This window comes from Ictalurus punctatus, chromosome 18 (genome assembly GCF_001660625.3).
Source record: "Ictalurus punctatus breed USDA103 chromosome 18, Coco_2.0, whole genome shotgun sequence".
Classification (NCBI taxonomy): Eukaryota; Metazoa; Chordata; class Actinopteri; order Siluriformes; family Ictaluridae; genus Ictalurus; species Ictalurus punctatus.
The window spans coordinates 18,356,224-18,380,188 of NC_030433.2; the positions used below are offsets into that span (position 1 = coordinate 18,356,224).

The 23,965-nt window shown below is 38.4% G+C and overlaps 1 protein-coding gene across 3 annotated transcripts in view; it reads right to left on the reverse strand.

Moving 5' to 3' along the window:
• Window positions 1-3,075: 3,075 nt before the first annotated feature.
• The window catches only part of gria4b (glutamate receptor, ionotropic, AMPA 4b), a 116,916-nt gene continuing 96,026 nt past the window's right edge, over window positions 3,076-23,965 (reverse strand). Inside the window, exons 12-16 of one of the 3 annotated variants that reach the window (XM_017493574.3) lie at window positions 21,722-21,920; window positions 19,741-19,988; window positions 10,978-11,092; window positions 7,123-7,260; window positions 3,076-5,257 (exon numbers count right to left, since the gene is read on the reverse strand). In XM_017493574.3, the coding sequence (XP_017349063.1) occupies window positions 5,093-5,257; window positions 7,123-7,260; window positions 10,978-11,092; window positions 19,741-19,988; window positions 21,722-21,920 (865 nt within the window). In that variant the 3' untranslated portion in view covers window positions 3,076-5,092. Of the gene's footprint in view, window positions 5,258-6,920; window positions 7,261-10,977; window positions 11,093-13,385; window positions 13,501-19,740; window positions 19,989-21,721; window positions 21,921-23,965 lie in introns of all 3 variants that reach the window. The other 2 variants (XM_017493573.3, XM_017493570.3) reach the window with 2 other exon arrangements.

Sequence of the window (23,965 nt, forward strand, 5' to 3'; positions counted from 1 at the left end):
GTAAACACACAATGCAGTTTTTATTTATTTATTCATTTTTAGTTATTCAGCTCCTATCACCCATGTGAAACACTAATTGCCCCCTTAAACTTAAAATATGTGTGTGTGTGTGTGTGTGTGTGTGTGTGTGTGTGTGTGTGTGTGTGTGTGTGTGTGTGTGTGTGTGTGTGTGTGTGCTACCTTTAGCAGCAATAACTGCAACCAAATGCTTCTGATAACTGGAGATCAGTCTTTTGCTTACTTCTAGGACTAGGACTTAATCTTATACTTTGGATCATTGCCTTGCTGCATTATCCAGTTGCGCTTGAGTTTCAATTTATGGAATGAAGACCAGACATTCTCCTTTAGGATTTTCTGGTAAAGAGTAGAATTCATGTTTTACTCAATTATTGCAAGCTGCCCAGGCCGTGAAGCAGCAATGCATTCCCACACCATCACACTTCCCCCACCATGCTTGACCATAGGTATGATGAGCTCTGTTTGGTTTATGCTAGATGTAACGGGACCCCTGTCCAACAAACATTTCCACTTTTGACTGTTTTGGCAAAATTCAGATGAGTTTTAATGTTCTTCTGGGTTAGCAGTGGTTTTCACCTCGCCACTCTTCCATGGATGCCATTTTTGCCCAGAGTCTTTCTGATAGTGGAGTCATGAACAGTGACCTTTATTGATGCAAGAGAGGCCTGGAGTTCCTTTGATGTTGTCCTAGGCTCTCTTGTGACTTGCTGGATGAGTAGTTGCTGTGCTCTATTGGAGGAATTTTAAAAGGTCGGCCACTTCTGGGAAAGTTCACTACTGTGCCAGTTTTTTTTTTTTCCATTTGGAGATAACGGCTCTCACTGTGGTTCTTTGGAATCCCAGAGCCTTAGAAATCGCTTTGTAACCCTTCCCAGACTGATGTATTTCAATCACCTTCTTCCTCATCATTACTGGAATTTCTTTCCATTTTGGAATCGTGTGTTACTGGGTAAGACCTTTTAACCAACTTCATACTGATGAAAAGAGTTCTATTTAAGTGTTGATGTGATTGAACAGGGTTTGCAGTAATCAAGCCTGGTTGTGTCTAGTCCAGCTGAACCTCATTATGAATGCAGTTTCATAGATTTATGGAATTATTAACTGCGGAGGCAAATACATTTACACACGGGCCCAGTTGGCATTGGATAACTTTTTTGCTTCAATAAATAACATTATCATTTAAAAACTGTATTGTGTGTTTACTCAAGTTGCCTTTGTTTTTTCATGAATTTTTTTTTTTTTTACTTTCTGAAACAATTTAGTATGAGAAAAACAGAAGAATTTTTTTTTTAGTAAATCTTATTTGAAATGCGTCAAATGTGTCACTCGTTTAAAATCTGACCGCATGCAATATGCTGAGCTCATAATGCTGAATATTGTTCACACTATTTTTAATTTCCTTAAACTCAAAGGAAGTACTGGTGGGTAATTTGTTTAGCCTGTTCAATGCAGTATTGTATTCAGTACTGTTCAATATGTTACTACAATATCTGTCATAGTTGCTAGTTCAGAACACTGGTTTAGAGAGATGGATGAGATTTACTTGTGTGTCCCAACTTCTGAAGTGGTTTATGCATTAAGTACATAACACAACTAGGTGTTCTGTTATAGGGAGATAATCCCTGTCAAGATGCAGCATGATACAGAGCAGACTTATTGTTACCGGCCAGCAGTTAATTGTTTTCCTATAGCAGCATATCCTGTAGAGGTTTTATCCCCTCTTATACCTGTACCATAGCGACTTATTTATTTATTTATTTGAAAGAACGAAATTGAGAAACAGCAATATCCTCTGTGTTGAAAGCTTTCCTTCCTGTGGTGCAAAACCTACAGACTGTTACAAAGCACTGGCACTGGAGACTCCCTTCCATAAATGTAAAAAAAAACAAAAAAAACGTCTCCTCAGAGAATATCAACAGTTATATGTATTTCTAAGTTAAATAAAACCACATTTTAATCTGTTCGCTATTAGATTTTGATGATGTGAGCAGCTGGAGCACGAGTCCCCGTGAATGAGCTGTTACTGTAGAAACAATAATGTATTAATATATAGACCTGTGATTTGCAGCTGCACTAATGTCTGAGATTTTGTTATAGAAAATCAATCAACACCTTCTCATTAATCAGGTTCCAGAAATTACTAGTGCTTTCGTAGAATATGATTTCAATCTGGTTTAAATGCATCTTGGATCATGCTGATATTCAAATGAGTGAAATGACCAGGTGTAAATGGAGCCTAAATATTTTTACTAGAGAAGATGCTCAATGGCATCACATACTCACCTTCCACTTTATTAGGAACACCTGCACATTCATGCAGCAATCTAATCAGCCAATCATTTGGCAGCAGCCCAATGTATAAAATCATGCAGATACAGGTCAAGAGCCTCAGATATTGTTCACATCAAACATCAGAATGGGGGAAAAGTGTAATCGCTGTGAATTTAACCGTGGCATGGTTGTTTGTGAGAGATGCGCAGATTTGAGTATTTCAGAAACTGCTGATTTCCTAGGATTTTCAGTCTCTAGAGATTTTCACAGAAAAAAGAAAAAAAAAATCCTTTGTGTGGAGAGTCTGCAGTCTGAAACACATTGTTGATGATAGAGATCAGAGGAGAATGAGAATCAGACTAGTTTTAACTGACAGAACATCTATAATAACTAAAATAAGCACTCTTTATAACTATGGTGAGCGGAAAAGCATCTCAGAATGCACAACACATCAAACCTTGACAACAGCGAATTTTGGTACCTATATCCATGCCACAATCAAAGGCCCAGAGATCACATTTTTCTTCATTTTAATGTTTGACATGAACTGAAACTCTTGACCCGTTTCTGCATGATTTTTTTTGCATTGTGCTGCTGCCACATGATTGGCTGATTAGATAACTGCATGAATGTGCAGGTGCACGGGTGTTCCTAATAAAGTGAACGGTGAGTGTACATTAGATTGATTTATTCTGCATTACAGACTGACTTATTACAGAAATCTGATTTCATTCAATCTCTAAAAAAAAAAAAAAAAAAAAAGACTCAAAGGCAATTTTTTGGCATTAGTATTTTACTAAAAAAAATGATCAAAATAAATATTTACAATTGATGACTGAGAACACCAGATCTGTTTGAACTTTACAGAGCTACAGAGCAAAGATCAATGTAACACAATCCTCACTGCGTAGCAGGGCAGCTGTAGTTTATTTGCGTGTGTGTGTGTGTGTGTGTGTGTGTGTGTGTGTAGGTAGCTTGTAGGTGCTTATAACTGTAGGCAGCTTTTTTTTTTTTTTTTTTTTTCAACTGGAACATCTAGCCTACTACATTTGAAAGGAAAATTGCATTTTGCCTAATTGGATGCATTTTATTCAAAAACACAACTCTACAGTTCAGGGAAAAAAAGTGAAAACCTTTCACTCATGAACACACGCAAACAGAAACGTATACTTTTGTTGAATAGCTTTGCAACAATTAAATATTTGATCTGTCTGTGAATATATCAAGGATAGGCTACAAATTGCAAATTGTAAAAATAGTTATGATCATTAAAAAAAAAACTCTTGCGATACTTAATTTGATGTGACACTAATTTCAATTTGAATTTTTTTTTTTTTGAGGGAATAAATTTTCAAGATTTAGGACCACACTGTGTCTGTCAGAGTGCGAGAGAGAGAGAGAGAGAGAGAGAGAGAGAGAGAGAGAGAGTGAGGGTGAGAGACATAGAGAAAGAACTAGTGAGAGACGAGGTGTAGGTGTGGTTGCTTATGATTAAGAGACCTGAAATTGCACTTTCTAAGGTAAAATGCCGACTTTGAGCAGGAATTAGTTGAGCACTCGGTGTCCCATTTTGGCACCCTGAAGCATAGAGGACGTCCTTTATGTCCAAATGTCCAGTGAAATCCAGAATGGACATATTCACTCGATGGTCTTGGGACAACTCCACTGCTACAGGTTCTGGAGGAGAACGTGCTCAAGGCCTGGTTGAGGTCACACAGTGTTTTGTAGAAAAGGCCAAAGATAGGCTCTGACCATGGCTCTCGACTATACATTGTCTTCACCATCTTTTCTACCTAGTTCACTTTCTGAAAAGGTTCCACGCACTCATCGTCTCGTCTGATTCCTAAGCACACGGCTGCTCGGAGGCAAATACGGAAATTTCAACCTGATGCGAACCTTTTTTTTTTTTTCCTTTTTTTTAAATATACGAATCAACCAAAATAAAGTCTGTTTCTGAGGAAAATAAAACAGTCTATAAAGGTCCATGGTCTACAACAGCACAGTGAGTAAGCAGGACATGGCGTCGAGGATGGGCGTTCAGGTTTATTTAGATATACCGTAAAAATGCCTTTCCCCGAGTGTCGACTTGAGGACGTAGTCAGTGTTGATAACATGCCCGCTGAATTCAGTTTATAGAGTTTTATATACTGTATGTCTACATAAATAAATCATTTTTTATTTCTTTACAATTTTCTATCATTTATTGCATTTTTCTAACTAGGAGAAAATAAAAAAACGAGATTTATACTTTTGTCCACGACAGAATTGGCTATTTACACATGTTTAAAAAGCAAGCGAGTGTGTACAGTCTTTAGTTCTATTTACAAAGCAGTGTAAATAATTTCTTTAGTTATGATTTTAGAATATACACGAACTCTTCACAGTTTTTTAGTACATATTTATCGTTAATACTGTTTGAATTATTTTTATTTCATGTTACAGCTGAAACCCTCCTGCACGACCCATTTTAGTTATCAATATTGAATTGATATTTATGTCTCTGCTTTAGTTTTTGCCCCAAAAAAGTTCTGGGTGTATCTGAATGACAGTTTTCTGGTCCTCTGGTCATCTTTGCTCCGCTTGAGCGCAAGTTCTTAATACAGGTTTCAAGCGCACACCTCTCAGCAGCTGGGCTGAAAACATCTCATCACGGCCACACAGTGGAATTTCGAGTCCTTTTCCGTATTTTCAGTATATGGAGCGACTGAAGTGGGCCCTCGGAGTTATCCCTCGGGTTGTGATCGGAGCTGTTGGTTGGATTTGTGGGTCGGTGGGATTTAAGGCACTTGAATGTTTTTGGTCTTCACGGCAGGTCGGAGGAGACTAGAGCTAGCCCAGAGCTCTGACGCAGGGAGGGGCCGGCGTGCACGGCCTTGGGGCAGTCAGGGGTCAGGACACGGCCGTTCTCGCCCACGCTGCCTGTGATCGACAGCCGAGCCTTGTTCCGCATGGCTTCGGTGAAAGTCAACTGTATTAGAAAATGAAAGAAAACACAGTAGCACAGAGAGAGAGAGAGAGAGAGAGAGAGAGAGAGAGAGAGAGAGAGAGAGAGAGAGAGAGAGAGAGAGAGAGAGAGAGAATGAGTCCACGGATTTATCGAGAGAGAAAAAAAGGAGCATTTAAAGGTTATGTTGTGAGCACACATTATTAGCAAGCACGGACAAAACAGCAGATTTAAACACAATTGAGCAATGAAGCGTCTCAAATGCGTCTGGCCGAGCCCTGCAGAGCTTATGTAAGAAATGACGCTCAATAAAGCGTCCCAACCTCAGAAAATAATGTAAACAAAAAAATTAAGTTCATTTGTTCATCTTTCTGTGTTTCTGCCATTCATGTGATTCAGTTATTCATTATTTTTTCTCTGATGTAGCGAGATGTTTAATACAGGCCTATCCTGAGGTGTTATTGATAATCGCCATGGTTACATTCCAGCATAGTTACGTAGTAACAGCAGCACAGATTATTTATTAAGGCTTCTAATTATTGCTCAAAGATGTGCTTGTGCTTTACTGAGAGTTGTGCTTGAGAATGCCAAGATGTCAAATGAGGTTGCCTGGTAACATTGCATCATAAACTGACATGGTCTTGGCAGATTTCATACTCAGTCATGAGTGTTCATGACAGATATCCAGTGAGAATAGACTGTCATGTTACTAGGACATGCTGTTATAATGTATAATGCCATGTTATTTTGTTACTCATGCTAATTATTTTTTTCGTTAAGAGTATTGTAATTACTATAGTATTGTAGTATAGTCTCTTTTCTTGGACACAAGCTTCTGGATCACTTAGGCGTGTCTTGGCCATGTTGACTTGCAAGCAGAGTTGCATGTTATAGTGTTACTGTAACCTAGTGACATTTTCTGATAACGCAGTAATGTAACGCATTACATTTTAAATTGATGTCATTTAATTACAGTTACTGATGTCAATGCAATGACGTTTCTCGCGTTATATATTTACTGTTAAGAAAACAACATAAAGTAAAATGCATTTAAAAATTAATCAAGTTTAGCCCCGAAGAGTTTTTCTTTTCTTCTTTAGTAATTTGATTATTTTGATGGCATCTTTGCTCTACAGCATTTCTTTGCATGTGCCTAAAACATTTGCACAGTACTGTATGTGCTGAAAGAGATATTGCATGAAAGAACTTAACAACTGTCTTGGAAAGGTTGTAGTATCAAGCTAAAGATCAGCGATTTTAAAAATATACTATATGAAAATAAACAAAATAAATCTGAAACATTAAAGGTAAAGGATAAAATTATGATAGTGCCTCCGAGACTATTTTTACTGAGTTTTCTAATATAAACACAGGGTAGCACTAATGCTAACATGAATTCTTGCTGTGGTAGAAACAAATAGTAATTAATATCCAATTGCACTCAATACTAAATTATTTCATTATAATTTGTATGCTAATTGCATTTTTTTCTAATAAAAAAAGATGACAGCCCTATGATCTATGCAGGGCAAGTGCCTCCATTTTGGGTACAATAACACGTGCAAATGCAGACGTCTCCACTTGGATTACACGGAACGGAAATGAGGACGGCACAGACACAAGCAGGCTTTACCACACGCTCAACACGGCAAGCGTTACTGTGGCGTTACAGATGAGCTCCACTTACGACGACGGGACACCTACGTACGCCTGAGCGCCTACATCTCTACGCCATCAGTCCCGTAGACGTTGTAACCCTCTCTATATGTGGCTAAGCTCTGGGTGCTGTGGGTGGGGCTAGGCTGAGGAGTGGGGCGGGGGCTAGGGACAAGGACGGGGCTTGGGACAGGGGCGGGAGAGGGAGGGGTTTGGCGTTCAGGCGCGTCCACCTTCATTCTCTTGGCCTCATTTCGCGACTTGTAGCAGAACTCGATGAGGGCCACCAGCATGGCCAGGCCCAGCCCCCCGACCAGGATGTAGAAGACCCCAGCCACGTTACTGAGGCTCAGGGCCTGTGAGCTCTTGTCCTGGAGGCGGGAGGATGGAGGGCACACAGTTAGAAAGATGAAATATGTGTAAAAGACAAATCACAACACAGACATTCACTCACAAATCACACGTCTACTCACTCACAGTTATGATTACTACAAGACTACATTCTATATCTCTCTCGCTCTAGCACACACATTTTCTAACAAACACACGCACCCACACACATCTATAATGCATACATAAATAAATTCTCACTGCTATGATGTGTCTCCAGACTACTCTATTTGCATCCGTTTAGTATTTATGCTTTTATCTGTTTATTCTAATCAGGCATCAATCCTTTGACTGCAGTTTAACCTGGAGCAATCAGCGCAGAATTGCCCTGCGTTCACACTGCCAAGCTACAAATTGGCAGGTTCATTTTCTATGCATGTGTGACACGGAGCCACGATTTCAACCACCAAGCTGCAGCGACATGTGAACTCTTTTCTTTTGAAACACTTTCTCAATTCTATACAAATTAGGAACAACTTGGTAAATCCAAACAACTGGCTCGAATGATTCCTTGCATCAATCCTCTGGTGCATGTGGTCTGATATTTCTTAAGTTCGCCACGCACAACTCCTACAGTACTTGCAAGTATTTCCCGTTTACTGTTTAACATGCAAAAATAGAAGTAAAAGTTTTAACCGTGATTTCACCTGTCATATCCTGTCATGTTAAATGCGTATAGAACATTTTGAGTCAAAATAAAGCTTGGAAGGGAGCAGCAGAGATTATCGATGAATCTGGTGAGTGTATGTAGTTTGTACAGTCAGCTTGCTTTTCTACTCCGAATCCAACGACGCATATAACGTAACTCAAATGATCACATTTCACACTGTTTAGTGTATTACTTCATTTGTGTTTACCTAGCTAGCTGTAGAAGCTGTATATAAAGCAGCTACTATCGCTTCTCACGGGAACTAAAAATCCAACAAGCAAGCAAAAAACCCCCAAAGAGAAACAGTGCAAGAGACAACAGTAGCAATTGCAAGTCCCCTAAAAGAGGCACAGTAACAGTGACATGAGCGACTTGTTGCTTGGTAGTGTGAACACAGGGGTAGTCAGCTCTGCTGTGCATTACTAAGCTCTGCTCTTACACACTATGAGCTGTCTGAGACTGCATGGGTGGACAAATCAGTAGCTCGGGTGCCTGGAACAAACAGACTTCGTGACTGTATTATTTGTTTTTTATTTGTAGTTTTGCTGGGCAAGTAGGTTCAACCACTTCGGTCTTCATAACACATTCATAAGCATTGCAATATTTTTTTTTTAATGCTGGAGGATTTACTATATACACCTTATTAGCAAAATTTGTGAGGTAACATTGTGTGACTTATTTTTCTGTATTGTATATGAAAGAATCCAGGTAGTATTTGTCACTGAATATACAATATAAGAGCTTGCACACATTAGTAGTAACGTGTAAGTTGTAATAACGTTATTTCCCACCTCGGGACGTTTGAGTTTTTTCCATGAAGTGAAAAAAAATAAACAAAACATGGACGCCTCCACAATATCGTGTCTTGATTGCTCTGTCACAACATTCACAGTTACAGGGCTGAGTGGTGCAATATTTAGTACTGAAATTACAGCACAGCAACAACAGAGAGTAACTCAGTAACAAGCTAGCCAGTTATCAGCAAGCTAGATGGCCAAAGATAGTGAACTCTAACGTTGATGATTACCTTCTCAAAAGAGCAATTAATATGGTCAATGTTATAGATTTAACCAAGTACTTCATATTAATTCAGCTAAAGCCAATACTGCTATAAAATTATTTAAAATTAGAGAAGGGTGACTTTACACAATTCACAGTGTGCACGGCCATGTTGATGAGTTGAAATTTCACGCTCAGGGGATGTTTTCAGTGGTTTTTACCAGTTGTAGGTGGGGAATTACAGGTTGCAAATGCGCCTCAAGCACAGCAATAGTACAGATAATATGGAGTTTATGCTGGAATAAATGCAGGACACAATCATAGACTTAAAGGCAGCTAAATGAATGATTTTCAGACCTTTAAGCTGAATGAATAATCAATCTGTTCTTTATGACATTGTTATTAAGCATTAATTTATACTACTAATGTATTCTACAACTTCGTTATGTATGTCAGAAACCCATGTGTCAGCTAAATGAACAGCCATGGAATGGATACTTCACAGAACATGTCCCAAGGTGTCATGAACGTGCTGTTCCTATAAACAAGGTAATGGCTTTTAAATAGAATAAAAATTCATATATATATATATATATATATATATATATATATATATATATATATATATATATATATATATATATATAAAATGAGAATATATAAAATAAATAAACCAATTTAATGTTTTTGTATAAACTATAAAAATTATATACTACAAAGTCCTATATTACAAAAGAAAAAAAAAACAACAATGTGTAATGTTTTGGCATAAAGTCTTTTAGAAATCCAGCATTACCTCATAAAAAGATTTATAAAGTGCTTCTGAATGTGATACGAACGCCCAGTAACATGTTACTTTATACTTAAATCCAACATCAAAGCCAATTACCATATTTTCCGGACAAGAAGTCGCTGCAGAGTATAAATTCAGTCTGCTTAGAGAAAAGAAATGATTGTACACTTTGTAAGTCAAAGGATTTTTTTTTTTTTTTTAATTACAGTTTACGCACTACTGGTAATTAAATAGGGAAAAAAACAAAAACAAATGTTCCATCAAATCCCTGAATATTTGTTATTAAGGACATCCACTCCCAGATTCTAATGGGACTCTTTATTTATTATACTCCAAATATATCCCCAATGACCCAGATTCATCCAGATCAGCCTTTTCCAGTTACATCTAGATTTCCCTCCCAATTGTATCACTTATACCTTCTTCATACATTCAAAATGATTTTCAGTTCAGAAGTGACCCCCCCCCCCCCCCCCCCCCCCCCCTTCAACTGTCTTTGGGTTATCACTTTTGTGGTTGGTTATAGTTTATAAATTATGCAGATAATGCCCAGGGAAGCATCCTGCTATCACAAGCTTTGAATATGTTTTGTTTCCGTATATCTGTATGATATACTCTTAGCAAAGTCATTTTATTTGGTTCCATTTCGTTATCCCCCCAAGTAATCTATGACAAGTTTGGATGCCTGCTAGCCAATCAAAAGCAAGTACTGTATATTGCATGACCATGCTATGATGTTATTATGATAGATTAGTGAGATTTCACGTTCACGTCATGTGGCATGTTAAGGAACTCATTTTAACTTATTAGGAATTTGCATTTGATTTGTTATTCATATTATCTGTTACGATATTAAGACTTATGTTACTTAAGTATTTATATTGTGAAAGAAAAAATTAATTACATTTAAAAATCATTTATGTCACACTTAAACACTTCATATAAGAAAAAAAGCGACTTATAGTCCGGAATGCATGATGTTTTTTTTTTTTCCCTCTGGTCTGTAGTGAGACACTGCAAACTTGAGTGAAGAACATGGTCCACTTGTTATTTGTATTTATTACATAAATTATGTATATTAACACTGGCATCTCTTTCTCCCTCTGCATGCTGTATCTGAATGCATGATTGCTCTTGTTCTCTGTCACTCTCTCTCTCCTTCTCTGTTTCTCACTCGTTCTCACTGACACACAGGCTGTCACCATGTCCGTGCGAGCATTAGACAACAGTGATGGTCCCAGACTTGAGGAGACTGACCTTACTTCCCGAGTCCTTGGGTCCACACTCGCCCTTATCGTACCACCATTTGTTTTTCAGCTTGTCTAAGATGCCTGATTCACTCAGTTTCAAAACGGCAAGGTTTACGGGAGTTCTTCAACCACGCAGGGGAAATAACATAAATAACATCATAGGACATGTTATTTTATGTTATTCAGTTACATTAGCTGACACAGCAGTTGCAGTGGCAAAGTGATGGAGTGCAGGGTCCCACTGGAGTACATGCCTCTATGCTCCCTCAGCAGGAAGAGTTCAGGCCTGGGACTGGAGCTACAGACATGTGCATGGGACCCCGCTCCATCGCTTTAGGCAGCGGGCACATACTGCCACGGCCTGGTTGTAAAAAAAATTATCTTGGGATGCAGTTACGGTTAGCTCACAACTATTGGCGAACACCAGCAATAAAACACATGCGATTATGCATGTGATATTTTTTGTCAGGATATGTTTTAAATAAATGTTGGGTTTCCATCAAATTTCTGCACATTGTAGAAATGCTGGAATTTTTTTATTTTTTTTTAAATGTTCAAGTTAAAAATATTTTTGTGATAAAATGCTTACATAATAAAACAATTTCCTACAAATTAAATTGCAATAAAAATATTGGCAAACCGAACAGTCCTCTTTGGACCAAAAAAAAACCTCTTAGAAAATCCGAACTCTAAGTTATCTTCGAATTAATACGGTTATTAAAGGTCTAGAAACAATTCAAACATTTGACCGATTTAAACAAAACCTTAACCCTTTCATGCATACTGTCCACACTTAAAGACAGGCAATTTTGGCTCTTTTTTCTTTCTTTTTTTTTTTTAGCTTTTAAGAAAATACAGTGTAAGATTTCAATGAACTCCATATCACTCTGGAATCACGCTGCACTAAATTAATCTAAACAGCTGTAGCTTTCTATCCTATTTGTCATTCTCAATCTTGACTAACTTTCTACAAAAAATATAAATAAATAAAAATAAAGTAAAACTGTTTTTTGGGCCAGATTCCACTGATCACCTTAGAGTTTTCTTTTTTGTTTGTTTGTTTGTTGGTTTTTTATATTAATGTGTTTTGGGGAAAATGCTTTTTTTTTTTTTTATTGTGTATGTTCAGAAATTATATTTCCTAAAAAAAATTGCCTTCAACTTGAATGTTAAAATAATTTAGACATTGGAAGATTTCATTTATTATTATTATTATTATTATTATTATTATTATTATTATTATTATTATTATATCAAGCATACTGTTCTAGCTTTTTTTCCATGGACAATGCATTTGTTAATATAAGTAATATTTAGAATGAATCAAAAATTCATACATCATACAATTTTAAGTAGAATCTGGATATGCATATAAACAATTTATACATGAAAGGGTTAATGAATATGTTTGCGGTTGCTAACTGGCAAAATTCAGAACTGAGACCGAAGAAAGTTCCACTATTTAAACAGTATTTTATCAGGGGACATACATTTCAAAATACGTCAATGCAAGTGGGTTTATTTAACATTTAAACAAACAAAAAAAACGTGTTACTTTGTTAACATTTCTCATGGTAGATTATTGCTGAAGTTCATGGTTTGGAAACGTTAACTACTACAGTAATAATGTTCGTGTAAAGGAAGCTGTAATGTAAAGCATTACTGTTTTCTTGTTGTTGTGTTTTTCTGCTGACTTTCCCACTGTCAACTGTTTAACTGTTTATCTCTAGTTCTTATCATTCTCCTGCTTTTCCTGCTGTTCTGTTGTTGTCAGTCTGTCTTTGCAGAAGCATGATGGAAAATCTGGTCATGTGACAGTAAATTAATTTCAAATAGCCATTATTGTTTTTGACATACTGTACATGATATTGCTTTCATTTTTCTCTGCATAAATTCCCTTTGATGAAGGCCCAGTGTTTTCAGGAATTGTGCATAAAACCGTCTTTTGGAAGCTGCTAAATATTCGAAAAATGGTCATGGTGCTTCATCTAAGCTCTTCACAATGACACATCTTTGACTAGTTTCCTGTGCCAGCGTAAAACATGTCTGCTTCAGTTCCTGTTAAAAGCAGCTGAATGGGTCCTGCATTATTCATCCTAAAAGATGGATGTCTCTTCCAGCAGAGAATAGGAACGACAAAAGAAAAGCTGATAACATTTTTTAAGTGATAAATTGCGGAAGAAATAGAAAGCGCAATACATCCCTTCTAAATATGGGACATGCATGCCATCACGGTCCCAGCTGAAAGCGAATATTTGTGCTCTGACAGTAACTGCTTTCCTTCGTGTCTCATTATAAGCTAGATAATGTTAACGTGATGCTCAGATGTGTGTGACTGGGATGTGAAGTGGCCCCGGCAGATGCGCCCGTTGCTAAGGAATCTTTTTACCCGCATTTGTCGGCATAGTGGCTAACCTTCTCACCACCTCCTCCGCTGCCACACTCTCCTTTGTCGTACCACCACTTGTTTTTCAATTTGTCCAACAGGCCTTGTTCATTCAGTTTTAAAACTGCCAGGTTAACTGCACTTCTTGAAACGATAAAACATAGTTCGTCAGAGTGAGCAGTATCCAATCAGAGGAAAGAAAAAAAGCAGTTAAAGGGGTGGAAAGTTTTAGTCCCCGTTCCCCACTTTCCCAGTATGAATCACATTAATGCACTGGACAAACCTCTCTTTTAAAAAACAAAACAAACAAACAAAAAAAACAAAGTCTGGACCCAGATCTCATCTCTGAGATACACCTCAACTGTGGTACTTGTCTGAGAAGCCAAACAGGAAATGATGCAGTTACATCATCGCTATCTGGTGTTTCCAGTAGAAAGAACTCATTAGGTATCATTTGCACAGAGAACTTTAAACTTAATCTAGGTTAGGTTTTAGATTATTTTTTTCTAGTTACCTATGTGTGCTGTATAAATGTATAAATGCTAAATGTGTTGCATTAATGTATTATCAAATTCTGTCAAAACTGTGAATGCAATGTAAAAAATATATGTTTTTTTCCCATTTCAAATTTTTTTTCACTTTTTGTAGCTAGGAATTTGCATAAGGCCCTTACTGCCGGTTGTGTTGAAAGAACAGGGTGTGTTTAGATCGCTAGTGCTCAAATCTATTTTTTAAGACAAGATAGTAAAAAGTAGATGATTGATTTTTTTTTTTCATGGTTTTGCTTTTCCTGCCATAGCAAGTGTAATTTTATACTTAAAATGAATAAGATCCTTGGTGAGACGTAATTCCCAATGAAATAACACTAACAGTTAACAGTGTACAAATCGTTCAAGCATTTTCTTCAGTTCACTTGGTGAATCTAACAAAATGTTCGAATAAAGCTTGTCTCTTCGGATCCAATTTTCTGTAAACGATGATGAGGCAGGTCTCAGAGGTGAGGTGGACTAAGAAATGAGATTTATGAACAAACACTGCTGCTCCTTTCCCATGTTTTGATGTAAATTACACATGACTAATTTGTTTCTAACAAGAACAACAAAGGAGCACTAATATAAAAGAACTGGGAAAATCGATATGTCCACTGGCCCTACTCTCCCTTATTCCTTCGCCCTTCCCCCGTCTTCTGCTCTCTCTCTCTCTCTCTCTCTCTCTCTCTCTCTCTCTCGTGCGTCCTCATTAGTCTATATTGCTTTGAGATACACAGAGGACCTTTGCAGTATTGAAAACCTGTTTTTGTCCCACTGGGCTGTCTACAGATGAACTGAGCATCTTGAGAAGTGCTGATTAAGCCTGATCCCTTGCTCGACGTGAGATTTCTAGCAATACATCAATACCCTTGGTGTCTATTAGTTCTGATATAAATAGTGAGGTAAAGCACGCACAAATCAGCATATGCATAATCAGAATTAATGCCTCATTAGGGTTTTTTTCTTGCTGCTGCAAATTTAAGGTGTGCGTGCAATTTATCTGCAGCACGTTCAGTGCATTGAATATCAACATTCTGGCACAAGCATAGCATAGCAAGGTATAAAACTAACATTGCATAGCAACGTATAAAACTAATATAGCATGGTAACCAGGCGCACGGTGGCTTGATGGTTAGCATGCATGTTCTCCCCGTGTTTCGGGGGTTTCCTCCAGGTACTGCTGTTTCCTCCACCACTCTAAAGACATGCACTGAACGCTGATTGGCACTTACAAATTATCCGTAGAGTATGAATGGGTGCTTGTATGTGTGCGATTGTGCCCTGCAATAGGCTGGACTTCCATCCAGGGTTTCCCCCGCCTCATGGCCTAAATTCCCTGGGAGGGGCTCCAGGCTCCCCGTGACCCTGAGGATAAGAAAATGGATGGATGGATGGATGGTAACATAGGTATTTTCAAAACGACGAAAGTCTCTGTATTCTCAATATACTAAAGATCTTACAGGATAAAAAACTATTCACATTTTGAAAATAGCCATGTTAGTGTACTGGGAAAACCAAATTTGTATGCAAAGGAGGAGCTTCAGCACTTTAAATCTAATCATCCATCCATTTTCCATACTGCTGGGGAAGCCTGGAGCCTATCCCAAGGAACTCGGGGCACAAGGCGGGGGACACCCTGGATGGGGTGCCAACCCATCGCAGGGCACAATCACACACACATTGACACACTACAGACAATCTGGTAATGCCAATCAGCCTACAAGCCATGTCTTCAGACTGGAGGAGGAAACTGTAGTACCCAGAGGAAACATCGAACCGCAGGGAGAACATGCAAACTCCGCACAGATATCTAATCATATGTCATAAAAAGCAAAATCTTTATGCATGAATTGAGCAATGCTGAATATGTAAAAAAAAAAATCGGTACAATTATTTATTACATATCGATCTTATTCAAATAGCTTAGTGGTAGAGGTTACTTTGGTTAAAATAAGTTGGTTCAGAATGACTCATACAGAGCATTCGAGCATTCAACATATGCTTGTGCCATAACGTTGATATTCAAAGTATAGAAGGTGCAACAAATAAGTTGCATATGAACAGTTTTTCAGAGACTGGGTTGCTTATCGCTTTTAATGCCACGTGTTAATTTTACATCATCATCATCCTGAAGTGGTGAGTGAAGTCACGGCATGTTTAGCTAGGTTTTCCACAGACAGCACAGTACAGTATGGTACAGCCACAAATTAGACAAATCGGTTTTGTCATTATTTTGCGAAGTGAACAATACTGTAACCAATTGTGCTGAATTTAGTTACCGTTCTTGCCAGGTTACCACAAATACCACTGATTGGACAAACACAAAATTGCTGTCACTCGAATCAATCAACCGGCATTTTTAAAGAGGAAAAACAATGGAAAATGTTCTGGCTGATCATCTATTTTTGGTCTTTACAAATTAAATCAAATCATGAGTAAAGGAGATTGTAAGGTGACATTTAACAAACTGTACTGTGCTGTGCAGAGAAAAAGGTGATTAGCTGGCGCTTAGCTGTCTCCTTACCAGTCCTCCACAGTTAGCTAACACAAATGCTTGCTGTGTGATTGTAATAGCTAACTATGGAGGTGTGACATCACGCAGCCTTTTATGGTATGAACATTATTCTGAATCATACCCTGCTCGAGGACCTGTGTGCACTGGAAATGTGCGATTAGCTGTTTCCTTACTGTACCTCCACAATTAGCTGACAGAACACTTTAGCTAACAGATCTCCTTACAGTTAGTCTGTGTTAGCTTCAAGTGGAGGTCTGATATCAAATAGCATGGTGTGCAATTTTTTCTGAATCCAGAACCATCCATACCCTGGTTGAGGATCTGAATCAGGTGGAAAATCTCTATTAGCTGTCTCCTTACCATACCTACACAGTTAGCTAACACAACTCTTTACTGTTTGCTCGAATTCGCTAACTAGCAACACCTTTGCTTTTTCAACTAGGTATTAGCATAACTCCTTTGTTTATAATGATAAAATGACTAATTATTTACAGTCATTCCTACAATTTTATAGAGCACCGTGTGAGAGTTCTGTATTTTATTTATGAGCTAAATAAGGCTTGGGAGACAATCGGCGCTTACTGTACACCATTCGGATGGAAATAAATTTTGGTCTGATATTTATATTGTTTCAGTTATAATTTTATTCAAGTCGTATTTTGAAAAATAAAATCCCACCCCCCAACCCCTCCCCCCCTGCAGACAACCGCTATCTAACCTTGCATATTAAAACTTAAAAAAATAGTCAATCGTGATCCGGGAAATTCATTTTTGGAATGATCAAGAGAGGTTTATCCTGAATGCAACACTCATAAAGAAAGCCCACTGGAGCAAAGACAGAGACGAGATGAGGAAAGAATACAGTAAAGCCCGTCGGAGCTGAGGAGTGAACAGACAGAAGAGCGTTAAAAAGCGTTGGAGAGTCGGAGCCCAGGAAAAGCCTCAGAAAAGCCATGCTCTGACACTGCGCTCCTGTCTGTGGGAGGATCACACGCAGGAGAAGTGACAGGCAGACAACAGTAACTCCAGTGAAATGTCTGACCCAGGAGGCTACAGTCGTCTGTAAGTGACTCTCCTCACCGAGTGTTCGACTTCCTGAACAGACCGAATGTGGGAGTTTACAGACTGAACAGGATCAATTAGTCACGCTCAGTTTGGTTTGGATTTTCGCTGTAAATCTTTTGCTGTACATGCCCACACATACATATCTGAACATTCACATGCAGGAGAAGAAGCATTTGCTTTACGTTTCCTTTCTGTCAGTCTGTAAATTCACTGAGAGTGAAGACTAAATTGTACTTATATCGTGTCACATGAAGCCACCATGTGTTTATTCAAATAAAATAGCTAAACACGCTTATAGGAGAGTGTTAATGTCAAATTCTGCATACATGACCTAACAGGCATCTGTGATTGGTTAGTATTGCTCTTATTGACAGGTAAGAAAAAGGACACCTAGGTGGTCCTCCCTGCTGAGCTGTTCCCCTTGATTTATCCTTACTGCTCGCTTAATACATGATTTTATACTACAGTGGAGTTGTGTCTTTGAATCTGATTGGTCAGAAGGTATTAATTAGTTTGCAGTTTTTCCAGCTGTAATTCAAATCATAGGTTGATATTAACATGCTCGTTTAATATGCTCTAGTGCCTGTTGTTATTTAATGAAGAAAATTGTTGATGTGGTGAAATTTTCTGTAAGGCAGTGTTTATTTAACACTTTTTGAAAGGAGTCTCCATGATCAGTTTTCTGCCAATAGAAACGGTATGTCTCAATCGGCTCCCTAGCTCAGTGATCAGGGAGTCGGCCATTTTATATATGAGTCTTTATTAGTCACATGTACAGTACAGCACAGTGAAATTCTTTTCTTTGCATACCCCGGCATGTTGAGGTTGGAGCACAAGGTCAGCCATGATACAGCACCCCTGGAGCAGAGGGCCTTGCTCAAGGGCTCAACAGTAGCAGCTTGGCAGTGCTGGGGGTGGACCCCCAACCTTCCGATCAGTAACCCAGAGCCTTAACCGCCAAGCCACCACTGCCCCCATTTTTTATTTTTTTTTACGTGCTGTCTCAATCGCACTGGAACGTTCGCTCCCTAAAAAATCTCATAATGCACCGCAAAAACCAGGGAGCATCGATGCTCACTATGTTCCCATACTGGAAATGACGGCAAATTTTCTGGTGGATGACCTCTCGGTCAACTTCGTCTACAAATGTAAGTAGCTTGTTATCGTTGTTGTAGCTCTCAAATGATTACTTACGTTAGCGATATTTAACTTTATTTGACGTTCGATAAACGGTTTGTTTGAGTCTAATGACTTTTAAGTGTTTAAAGATAAAAAAAAATAAATCCACTAGCTAGCCATAGAAATGCATGTGATTAAGCTAACGAATTTGTACGACCTATAACAGTTCAATATTTTTACAACGTGAGTATGTATTCATGTTGTTGGAAATTGACTTATCAGTGTCCCAATGTGTAGTGAACCAGGGTCCTTACCAGTGCCCTAACTCTTGTACACGATTTTCACAACCTAGGGACCTAGTGAGCTGATCGAAGCTCCAGAATTATTGGCATCTGTGGTAAAAAAAAAAAGGGGGGATTATGAAAAAGCTATTACAATTGTCTTGGTGTTTAATTAGGTTAATCCAACCCTGCAAAGTATGTGAGAAGTCTAAACTTTAACTGAAGTTAATTTAAACTAAGGGAAAAAAAAAACTCATTAAAAATACGTCACAAATATTGGCACCCCTTCATCGACTACTGTAAAAAACCTTCCCTTGCCAACATAACAGCACTAAGCCTTCTCCTATAATGCTTAGTAAGATTAGAATTAACCATATGGATGATTTTAGTCAGTGGCACAGTATATGTACATTATAGAACAGGATCTATTACGTCAGGATGGAACAGCTCACTAGGGGACCACCACATTGTTCTTCCTACCCAGACAACAGGGCCAATTACGCTCTCTTATCTCTCAGCCTCCTGGCCATGGATGGTAAATTCTATCATTAGTGTGAATGTGAGGTAGTGTCAGAGCAGGCTAGGTATTCACTGGGTCTTGTCTCAATCGTAAAAATCCATATTGCCATCAACAGAACATTTCCAGCAATGTCAATTACATATCAACAACATCTGCATGCAACTCAATTACCTGGGTGAAGCTTCTCATAAATCATATGCTATAAAACAAAACAAGCAGTAACTCCACACTAAAATGTTTAAGAATGCAATAAAAGTGAAACAAAACCAAACAAAAATCAAGTAGAGGTAGGCACGCCAGGGAAGGTGGAATACCATAACAACACGTGACATATTGTTATACTACTCCACCCACCTTAACTGTGAGCCCTTGGGCGTAGCCACTCCGTAGCCTTTGGAGTCCAGGTTGCCTCCGACCTTCATGGTGTCGCAGGGCTTGCGCTGCTCGGTGTATTCGTTCATGGTGGATTCCAGCAGGAAGGCGTACTTCCCCTTGGACTTCCTCACCCGAGCCACGCCCTCCGCCGTGGTCTTGGTGAACACTGTGGGCTCGGCTGACTTCATGTAGCTCCACATTTTCTCATATACGGCAATCTTTGACCTCTAGGAGATGGCAGACAGTAGCATGTAAATGTAGGGGGTCGAATGTTATGGTAGGTTGTGAATGAGACAAATTCGAAAATCCTATAAATGTCATACATGGTGAGAAATAATCATAGGTCTTTATTTGAAGGCAATCATTATACGTACAGAATGCATACAGATCATCCTGCGTGCATAAGCAATAAATAATGTTCATTACATGAGGACATGAAAGGGCTGGTAAATAACCTTATACTTGAAAAAATTATAGAAAGAAATGTGGTTCTTAATAAAAGTACCCCCCCCCCCCCCCCCCCAATTATTGGGACCCTTCATGAAAATGAGCAAAAAATAAAAAACATGTTTTTTTTTTTAAACAAAACAATTTTTAAGTAGTGCAATTTGTTCCTACTAGACATTGGTTCCAAAATTACTGGCACCCTTAAAATTACGGTTTCAATTCAACACCTGCTCTGGAGAGAATAACAGCACTGAGTCTCTTGCGGTAACAAGGTTGGAGACACTTGTAGAGGATCTTGTTCCACTCCACCATGCAGAACTTTTTAAGCTCCTTTATATCAGGTTTGCCCATGTGGACTTCCCTCTTCAATTCAGCAATGCATTTGCAATGCTTTCAAACAGCTTGCTGTTGTGAAAGTGGCATTTAATGGTTGACAAACACAAGAATCTAAACTGCACAATGCTAAAACAGAGATGTATGAGCTCTTCTTTTTTTTTCTTCCTTCACCATATTCCTCACTGTGTGTGGAGAACAGTGGGCTCATGGGCCCAATTCCTTGCAAAATTCCTACTGTTTCAGACATGTGAAACTTATTTAAATTTTTGCTTAGTGGTATTTTTAACTGTATTGTGCAGGTCAACAACCTTCTGTCTCTTTTTGCGTTTTTCACTTTTTTTTCCTCCTATGGATGGCAAAAGGATACATTGTGGTTAAAGGCAACAACAGAATTCTCTGGGAATGAGACTGATTATTTGTTTGCAGTTCTTTAAAATATCCATTAGGGTGTCAATAATATTGGCACATTTTTTTTTATTATTTAAAAAAGTATTTCAAATAAGATTTTTTTTTTTAGAAATAGATAAATAGTTTCTCCAATTGTTTGAATGTAAAATTTAGAATTATTGTGTGCAATGTTAATTTTATTCAATCATTTCTTCTCATTTTTAATAATAATATTAGAGGGCACTGTAAGACCAAGACTCATAGATGGACTAAATGATTTTAGTAAATCAAGTTCCATAGACGAACCTACAGCTCTGCACTGAGGACCTTGAAACAAAGTCCTTATAAATATGGAAATAAGTGTCCTAGATGCATCTGTGTTGTATATGCCTTCTGAAGTAATGTAATTTATATAGAAAATATAGAACGGTGCCATTTATAGACCATTTATTTTAGATATTATGTTATATTACATAATACTGGCTGTTTATTAAAACTCAGACAGTACTTATGATCTTGTGTTCTTTAGTCCATATTTCCTCTTACATCAAAACTAACCCAGTTTACAAATCTTTTAATGTCATCCTGAGAATACTGACATGTTCTGCTCATATACTCGTGCACTAATCTCTAAAAATGTTCAAAAACTTCTGGATGTGTTTATGAAAATTATCTTTAAATAAATGTAACTAAGAAATATTTTTTCATTTATTTGTGAAATAAACTGAGAAGCTAATCCTGACACCTTGATTCGTTTTTTTTTTTTTTTTTTTCAGTGTACTCCACTCACCCTGAAAAACTCTTTGGTGGAGCCTGAGTCTAGAGTGCCGTATGCTATGTCTGTTTGCTTGGCCAGGTCTTCGGCACTCTCGATGGGCGACACCATTCTCTCTACGGTGAGGAAGGCAGCCAAATTAGCCGTGTAGGAGGAGATGATGATTAAGGTGAAGAACCACCAGACACCTCCCACGATACGACCGGACAGAGACCTGCACCATGGGAGAGGAAACAAGGGAAGAAAAGGACAAAAGGAGTACAGGTGATATGGAGCAAGAGGACAGCAGTGGAAAAGAGAAAGACGAGAAAGATCAGTCAGCAGAGTGTGCCAAGCAGAGATTAGGAAATCTATAATCAAGCATGATGAGGCCACGGCTTATCCCCTCGGCATGGAACTGAAAATGAAACATGCAGTGGACCACCGGAGCGGCGCGGTGCTGAGAGAGAACCATGCCCAGAATACTGACAAGCAACCGATTTCCCTGAGCTTAAGGCATGTTCCACCTCATAGAAACAACCCACAAGCATTAGATGAACGAGTATCAGATAGTCAGGGATCACAAACCCTAATCCAAATTTAGAACCTTGCCTGGAGGTCCTTGGTGATAGCCTGTGACACAGGCTAGTTTAAGATCTTCTCTTGTGAAAACGACACTTCGATGGGATGCCATGTGGTAGGCAGGAGGGGACGTCACTGACAAGAATTTCCACGGAGGCGGCACAGCACAAACTAGCACCGCTTACATTTACACCTTGTGTTGATTATGCAAAATCAAAAGGGATGCTGGGATTTCTTGAATCCAAACTGATGGAGACCAAACATTAAAATTGTAATTTCCTGAATCACAAATCCATCATCAGATTTGCAAATGGTTTGTTCACACTGTGTTCTAAATGAAAAAAAAAAAAATGGAAGAAAAATATACGAGATGTTCAAAACATGTTTTTTTGGCTTTAAAATAATAAAAGCTCCCATAAATTAGAGATAATAAATAAGCTCCCATATTTCTCCTTCGCTTGTTTTTCATTTGAAAGTTAATGAAGGATGTGTATCAGCAATTACTGGAGAGTAGCAAGAAGGGTAGATTAAAGATTGCCGTTAGTGCAAGATGTACTACTAATATAAATCACTACATGCCTTTTTAAAATGAGGATGACGGTAAAGGTGGAAGACATGATCTCTGAAATATCAGCAGGATTTTCCAAGTGCTACAATTTAAGGTTATTTTAATGAAAGAACATTTCTGCATATGTTGATCCCATTTTTAAGAAAATCTCTGTCTTTTTTAAATTTTTTTAAAAAAGAAACAAAAACAAAACAAGTTACACATCATAACCAGTATACATCATAACCAGTACACATAACCAGAGAACTGCCTGAATAGCTTACTCGTTCTTCCATTTTGACCCTCTTCATGCTGAAATGTACTGCAGTAGGCATTTTTTCACATTAGGATTCAAAATTATGAATATTTGATTTCTAGACTTTGTTCCGTGAAACAAGTAGACGCATGTATGCCGAGAATGGCTGAATGGCTGCAGGGAGCTGAGGGGGGCGAAGACAAATTAATGGCTGCTGGAAGCTGAAGGGGTGGGGCTTAAACAGCATGTAGAAGAGTTGAAAACACTCTGTAAATCCATAACGTGATCACAAATGTGTGAAAATTATTTGTATATTGTGAACAACATACATGCAAAATATTTCCAAATAATAGATACATTTATGAAATTGACTATGGATTTATGATTTATAAAATTATGATTATGATTTATAAAATTCATTTTGACATTTATATCTCCAGACTGTGAGAAAGGTTGTTAGCTGCAGTCTTTTCAAATCCCATACTAAATGTGCTGTCTTCTGCTAAGCACGTTCCAACATGCAGACACACAGTCGGTCATGGTGACGTCTGAGGGACAGACTCGTCTGGGATCGGAGTAAGCATGACTAATCGAGCTGACCCTGTGAGACAAAGTCGATTTAATAAAAGCCTCAACTGAGCGGACATGACACCAGCGAGTCGAGCTGATCACTCCGCTGCTCCATCGCCTGGCATACGGGATCATTCATAAGGACATATAATCCAGGGACAAACACATGTTCTCCCACGTGCCTCCCATGTCGCTGTGTATAATGCAGCCTCTCTGATCACCGCCAAACAGTGAAAGTGTGACTGTCATTGTAGCGCACACACATACACACCTGTCACCATGGCAGGTCAGGAAGCAGAGAGTCATTAGCGGACTGCGATAAGCA